The 7,140-nt window shown below is 58.8% G+C and overlaps 1 protein-coding gene across 1 annotated transcript; it reads left to right on the top strand.

Annotated features, from left to right (window-relative positions):
• Window positions 1-6,914, top strand: CPXM1 (carboxypeptidase X, M14 family member 1). Its single transcript, XM_047771465.1, has 14 exons — window positions 1-294; window positions 1,679-1,840; window positions 2,014-2,123; window positions 2,218-2,357; window positions 2,463-2,553; window positions 3,165-3,315; window positions 3,400-3,488; window positions 3,803-3,926; window positions 4,009-4,205; window positions 4,293-4,472; window positions 4,544-4,841; window positions 5,015-5,154; window positions 6,336-6,438; window positions 6,536-6,914. The coding sequence occupies exons 1-14, from the start codon at window positions 123-125 to the stop codon at window positions 6,775-6,777; spliced, it is 2,199 nt and encodes a 732-aa protein (XP_047627421.1). The 5' UTR covers window positions 1-122; the 3' UTR covers window positions 6,778-6,914.
• The last annotated feature ends 226 nt before the right edge of the window (window positions 6,915-7,140 follow it).

The raw sequence follows: 7,140 nt of genomic DNA, 5'->3' as shown, positions 1-7,140 counted from the left end.
GAGGCCGCAGGGGGCGTGCGGCGGCGGCAGGAAGGGGCGGGGGGCTCCCGAGCCCCGGCAGGAAGAGGCGAACCCACCGGCCGCCGTCGCGGGCCCCGCGCGTTCTCGCCTTGGACCCAGCCATGTGGGGTCTCCTGCTCGCCTTGGCCACCTTTGCGCCTGCCGTCGGTGTCAGTCTGGGGGCGCCCAGTGCCTCCGTGCTGGGCTTGGCGCCTCCCGGGACCACCAAGGCCCCGGTCCCGAGCCCGGCCCCGCGGAGCAGCCCGACAGAGCCGCCCGCGGGGAAGGAGAACGGTGAGCTCTCGACCCACCGCCCGCTTCTCCCCCAAGTCGGTTGTCCCACCCCTCCGCCCCCCTCCCCGCCCCCCTGAGGCTACCCTTCCCCAGCACGCGGACACACACGCCACACACGCCACACTCCCCGCCCCGTGCCTGTGTGGTGACCCTTCCCCACGCGCGCACACTCTCTCTCACACACACACACACACACACACACACACACACACACACACACACACACACTCCCTGCCCGGTGCAATGGCTGCTGACTCAGCAGCTCCAGTTCCTGGTCAGAGCGAGTCAGCAGTCCTGGGACTGGAGCCAGTGGGATGCTGCCTCTTCCAGCCCAAACCTTCCCTTTTCTCGGATGAGGAAACTGAGGCCAGAGCCGGGAGGAGGCGAAGACGAGAGCACCGAGGAGGCTAAAAGGCGCAGAGCGGGACTGTGTGGGAAAGAGCTTGCAGGCTGAGGCTGGAAGGAAAGCGGAGAGGAAGGGAGGAAGAGCCCTCTGCGGAGCGCGCCTGGAGGAAGGGAGTGCCGTCTGGGGAGGGAGGGGGACGGCTGCCTGCCTTCCCAACTTTTCTGAGATGGAGCTAGAGAGGAGGAGGAAAGCAAGGGGCTGGCAGTCTAGGAGGGCTTCTGGGCAGAGGCAAGTGGAACTGGTCCTGAAGGTGGCTCTGAATAAGGAAGAGCTGAAGAGGAAGGCAGCCAAGAAGGAAACAGTAGGGACAGAGGCACAGGGCACCAGATATGAACATGTGCAGTGTGTTCTGGGGGTATCTGTGAAGCCTGGGTCGGTGGGGAACCCAGGGCACCCATCCCGTGCACTGCTTTGTGCTGAAGGATTGGCAGGGCAGAGGTCCAGCTCTGGAAAGCCTGAGCACCCAGACAGACATGCATTTGAGGACAGGAGAGCTCAGCCCAGGGGGGAGAAACCCTCATGGGGGTGGCCCAGAAGCTTTGGGGCAGCAGACTGAGGCTGGAGCTAAGGGAGGCTCCTTAAAGGGAGGTTTAGGCAGCTTGTGAAGGGCTAAGATGCAAAGGAAGAATGGGAATGAGGCACTAAAATCAAAGGTGGGGGATGGTATGACAGGGGAGGGGACAGCCAGGCAAAAAAGGAGGTAAAGAGCCAAATTCAACTCTTTGGAGCAAGCCTGGTGACAGAGCGTAGCTCTCTACTGGTGAGGGCCAGGCATGTAGTCATGGCAAAGGGGAGAAGGAGCCAAAGAAAGGGCTGCAAAGGTGGGTTGGGGTCAGACTGTGAGGGTCTTTAAGTCCACGCTAAGGTGCTTGGATATGTGTTGAGGGCCTCGCCAGCTTTCTTGGGCTGGCAGATTTCTCCATCTGGGGTTTCATGCCCTCCTTTCCTTCCCTGGTGCTCTGCCTCTTTGGTCCTCAGGGACCTCAGAACACCATGTACGGATTCGAGTCATCAAGAAGAAAAAGATCATCATGAAGAAGCGAAAGAAGCTAACTCGCCCAAGACCCCCAGTCACTGTCGGGCCTTCGGTGACCACCAGCCCTGCAGGGACCCTTGACCTCCCCGAGAAGCAAGAACCAGGTACCTCTGCTCCAGGGGCCCTGCCTGGACTTGCAGTCCCTGGGGGCACCCACTAACATAGGTCTCGGTCCCCCAGGCTGTCCATCCAGCACATGGCAAGCTTAGGCCCAGCTTCCCACCTGCCCTGAGCATTCTCTTTCTGGCCCCAGCTCACTACTCTCTTCCTGTCCCAGGCTGTCCCCCTTTGGGCCTGGAGTCCCTGCGAGTTTCAGATAACCAGTTGGACGCATCTAGCAGCCAGTCCTTTGGTCTTGGACCACACCGAGGACGGCTCAACATCCAGGTCAGCAAGGCAGCCCCTAAGACCTTTTCCCCTGCTCCCCCCACCTTCTGTTATGGCCAACCAGGGTTCTGGTTACTCTGTCCTGTGCCCACAGTCAGGCCTGGAGGATGGTGACCTTTTTGATGGGGCCTGGTGTGCTGAGCAGCAGGATGCCGAGCCATGGCTTCAGGTGGACGCTAGACACCCCACCCGCTTCTCGGGCGTTATCACACAGGGCAGGAACTCCATCTGGAGGTGAGGCAGGCCAGCCCCAGGCCAGGAAAGTCATGGGTAGACTGATAAGGGCTGGAGCGGGAGTCCCAGGGGCCACCCGTGATCTCTCTCCACCTTTCCTGCCAGGTATGACTGGGTCACATCATACAAAGTCCAGTTCAGCAATGACAGTCGGACCTGGTGGGGGAGTAAGAACCGCAGCAGTGGGATGGATGCGGTGAGAGGTCCCGTGGTGGCTGGGCTCTCTATACCGGGAGCTGGGTTCCTGGCCCACTGAAGGGTACTGGGCTGGTCTGGGGCTCCTTTGAGGACCCTGATGCCTCCCACTTGGGCATCCAGGAGAAAGGGGGTTGTTGTCAGGATGGGTGGCACCCAGCAGGCAGCCTTGGGAGCCAGGCTGCTTTGGACCATGGCTTTATTCTCCCTAAATGCTTCTTGCATGCCACAGCCTCTTGCTGGAACACCCCTTCTGGCGATGGTCCTTGCATCACTCCTCACCTCACAGCTCCAGCTTCCCTGTCTCGGGGAGCCCTCTTTACCCCACCCTGCAGTGTGGGGTCCTGGCCAGCTTCAGGATTGACTGCTCCTGAGTTGCATGGCCATATTGGTCTAATGAACGGTGACCAAGTTGGAAAGTGTGGCTACCTAGGGCTGCCCATCAGCAAAGGCTGTGGGCTGGGGTCTGTGTTTGACACGGAGTGCAGGTCTCCAGCTGGGCCCACCAGGGTGGGTTTGTCTGTGAGCTCAGGCCTGAGCTCCTTCCATGGGCCCTGGGCCAGGCCGCTGGGGTCTAAGCTGCCCTTGATGACAAAGGACTTGATGCCTCAGGTATTTCCTGCCAATTCGGATCCGGAGACACCAGTGATGAACCTTCTGCCTGAGCCGCAGGTGGCCCGCTTCATTCGTCTGCTGCCCCAGACCTGGCTCCAGGGAGGTGCAGCTTGCCTCCGGGCAGAGATCCTGGCCTGCCCGGTCTCAGGTGGGCAGTCAGACGAGGGCTGGATGGGCAAGGTGCCCCTTCCACTGTGAACTCACCCTTTACTGTGAACTTGCCCTCTACCAGATCCTAATAGCCTGTTCCCTGAGGTCCCTATGCTGGGCTCCTCCGACCCACTGGATTTCCGGCATCATGATTATAAAGCCATGAGGAAGGTCAGACGTAAGCCCTATGATCCAGGAGGGAGGCTCTGCCCATCTCAGGTCCCTGCTCCCCGGACCATAACTTGCTATGATTATCACTCTCACGTCCTCCCCCATCTCGCTCTCTTGTTGATTCCTGAACTGCCCTGATTTCCCATGTTACGGCGCCTCTCTTGTTCTGACCCTTCCTTGCGGTCTGCCACTGCCCCCTCCTGTGCCGGGTTGCCGTGTCCCCATCTGGGCCGCACTGGCCTTTGAAGTTCTTCCCTGGCCCTGTGTGGTCTGACCCCCCCCATGCCCCACCCTCTGCTACCCTCCGTCCCCAGCTGATGAAGCAGGTGAACGAGCAATGCCCCAACATCACCCGCGTCTACAGCATCGGGAAGAGCCACCAGGGCCTGAAGCTGTATGTGATGGAAATGTCAGACCAGCCTGGGGAGCATGAGCTGGGTACTGGCAGGTGGGGTGGGAGAGGCGGGCAGGGGGAGGGGGCAAGGGCGTGAGCCAGCTGCGAACCCCTGTGTGCTCCTAGGAGAGCCCGAGGTGCGCTACGTGGCCGGCATGCATGGGAATGAGGCCCTCGGGCGGGAGTTGCTCCTGCTCCTCATGCAGTTCCTGTGCCACGAGTTCCTGAGAGGGGACCCGAGAGTGACCCGGCTGCTCACTGAAATGCGCATTCACCTGCTGCCCTCCATGAACCCTGATGGCTATGAGACTGCCTTCCGCCGGGTGAGCCACTTGGCACAAGGGCCAGCCTGCTCCTTCTGCCCTGGTGCCCAGAGACTGCTGGGCTTGAACAGACTTCATCCTTGGCAGGGCTCAGAGCTGGTGGGCTGGGCAGAGGGCCGCTGGAACCACCAGGGCATTGACCTTAACCATAATTTTGCTGACCTCAACACACCGCTGTGGGAAGCAGAGGACGATGGGCTGGTACCTGACACTGTCCCGAACCATCACCTGCCACTGCCCACCTACTACACCCTGCCCAATGCCACTGTGAGTATTTTGGGGGCAGAGATGGGGGCCTTTGTCTCTGTCTCTGCACCTCCTGACCTGCCCTCGTCCAGGTGGCTCCTGAAACACGGGCCGTGATCAAGTGGATGGAGCGGATCCCTTTCGTGTTAAGTGCCAACCTCCACGGGGGTGAGCTCGTGGTGTCCTACCCCTTCGACATGACTCGGACTCCGTGGGCTGCCCGAGAACTCACGCCCACCCCGGATGAGGCCGTGTTTCGCTGGCTCAGCACTGTTTATGCAGGCACTAATCGGGCCATGCAGGACCCAGATCGCCGACCCTGCCACAGCCAGGACTTCTCCTCATATGGCAATGTCATCAACGGGGCTGACTGGCATACTGTGCCTGGGAGTATGTGCCTGAGGGTGGGGCTAGCCCTGTCCCCATAACGCTGCCCCCAGTCAGACAGTCACATACAGCGCGCTAGTGGCAGTTGTCACCAGGAAGTGTCTCCCAGAGGAGGGCATGAGGAGGGCCGGGCCGCCATCCCATCCCCTTAGGCTCCGGTGTCTGTGGTACCCTAGGCATGAATGACTTCAGCTACCTACACACCAACTGCTTTGAGGTCACTGTAGAGCTGTCCTGTGACAAGTTCCCTCACGAGAACGAGCTGCCCCAGGAGTGGGAGAATAACAAGGATGCCCTTCTCACCTACTTGGAACAGGTCAGACCCGAATCCCCCCACCCCCGGCCTGCCGGAGGCGCTCCTGACCTGTCCTCCGTCGGTTGCAGCTCCCGACAGGAGGTTCTCCTAAGGTCAGGCGGAGCATTCTGACTCACAGGTGCCATGGGTCACACTTGGCATTGGGTTGACTTGGAGGGATATAGGACAGGAAGCACAGCGTGCCAGCAGGGCTGTTTCAGACATTGTCAGCGGGTAGGAATAGACCTGACAGCAGTCTAGGCAGTGGTCCATGGAGTCGACCCAGAGCCGTTTTCAGAAGAGACTCCGATTATGCAAGTGCAGGAAGTGCCCTGGCATAGACTCTTCACTTTCCACAGGAACGCAAGTCCCTTGGAGTGGCTCCATGAGTATCATTTTCAAGGGTTCTAAAAGACAAGCCCAATAGCAAGAGCCATTGCCCTTGGGGAAGCCCAAAGATATGACCTCTTGCCAGTTAAAAGTTCTCCTAGTCTAGATGCAATTTATTTATTTTCTGTTTATTTTATTTATCTTTTAAGGCCACATCTGTGGCACATGGAAGTTCCCAAGCTAGGGGTCAAATTGGAACTGCAGCTGTGATCTGTGCCACAGCCATGGCAACACCGGATCTGAGCCGCATGTGCAACCTACGCCCGAGCTCATGGCAATGCTGGATCCTTCACCCACTGAACAAAGCCAGGGATCAAATCCGTGTCCTCAGGGACATTATGTCAGGTTTTTGTTTTTTGTTTTTTTTGTCTTTTTGCCTTTTCCAGGGCTGCTCCCGCAACACATGGAGGTTCCCAGGCTAGGAGTCTAATCAGAGCCGTAGCCACCGGCCCATGCCAGAGCCACAGCAAGGCGAGATCTGAGCTGTGTCTGCAACCTACACCATAGCTCACGGCAACGCCGGATCCCCAACCCACTGAGCAAGGCCAGGGACCGAACCTGCAACTTCATGGTTCCTAGTCGGATTCGTTAACCAGTGCACCACAAGGGGAACTCCTATGTAGGGTTCTTAACCCACTGAGTCACAACAGGAACCATTTATCAGGGGATATTTTCACCAGCCTATTGTCAGCTCGGAACAGAGTAGGCCTTTCACCTCTATCAGATTTGGGGGGGAACAGGGCCAGAAAATGGACTCGAGATCACATTTTCATGCATAAGGGAAAGGCTGTTGATAAGCTTTTCCCACACAGGTGCGCATGGGCATTGCGGGAGTTGTGAGGGACAAGGACACAGAGCTCGGGATTGCTGATGCTGTCATTGCCGTGGATGGGATTAACCATGATGTAACAACCGGTGCGTTGTGGGGAGGGGGCGGTGGAGGTGGGGGGCTTTAGCCTGGGTCGGGAGCTGAGGATCCCTGGACTCTCATCTTGCCCTTCACTCCTCTCAGCCTGGGGCGGGGATTATTGGCGTCTGCTGACCCCAGGGGACTACATGGTGACTGCCAGTGCTGAGGGCTACCACACAGCGACACGGAGTTGCCGGGTCACCTTTGAAGAGGGCCCTGTGCCCTGCAATTTCCACCTCACCAAGACTCCCAAACAGAGACTTCGCGAGCTGCTGGCAGCTGGGGCCAAAGTGCCCCCAGACCTTCGGAGGCGGCTGGAGCGGCTCAGGGGACAGAAGGATTAACACCTCCAGCTGAAGAACCCCAAAGCCTTGGGCAGGCTGGACCTGTCCAGAACTGAAGGAGGGGACACAGAGTGGGGAGGGAGGGACAAAGTGGGAGTAAAGGTGCTCGGGCTCATTAAAGCTACTTTGGCCCCTCAGCCAATCTTCCTGTGATCTCTGTGTCCCAGGTCCTTTCCCTGGGCTGGGCCTCAGCTTCCCCTCTTCTCCCATCTTATCCTGCACACACTTGCATACTCTCATCAGTTGACTTCTGGAAAACAGCGTGGAGAGAGGATGCCATCTGGATTTTTCATGAACTAGAACGTGGCTGAGCACTCATCACCCCATCAACTTCTGCAGCAGGTGCCTCTATGTGGCTGTTAA

Source organism: Phacochoerus africanus, chromosome 3 (assembly GCF_016906955.1).
Source record: "Phacochoerus africanus isolate WHEZ1 chromosome 3, ROS_Pafr_v1, whole genome shotgun sequence".
Taxonomy (NCBI): Eukaryota; Metazoa; Chordata; class Mammalia; order Artiodactyla; family Suidae; genus Phacochoerus; species Phacochoerus africanus.
This window is presented reverse-complemented; position numbering and strand designations above follow the sequence as displayed.

Excerpts from the sequence above, each read along its gene's own strand:
- CPXM1 (XM_047771465.1), top strand. The coding sequence starts at position 123 with ATGTGGGGTCTCCTGCTCGCCTTGGCCACCTTTGCGCCTGCCGTCGGT. Across the intron at positions 295-1,678 it reads GCCCGCGGGGAAGGAGAACG|GGACCTCAGAACACCATGTA; the intron begins GTGAGCTCTCGA and ends TTTGGTCCTCAG. Across the intron at positions 4,206-4,292 it reads ATGAGACTGCCTTCCGCCGG|GGCTCAGAGCTGGTGGGCTG; the intron begins GTGAGCCACTTG and ends CATCCTTGGCAG.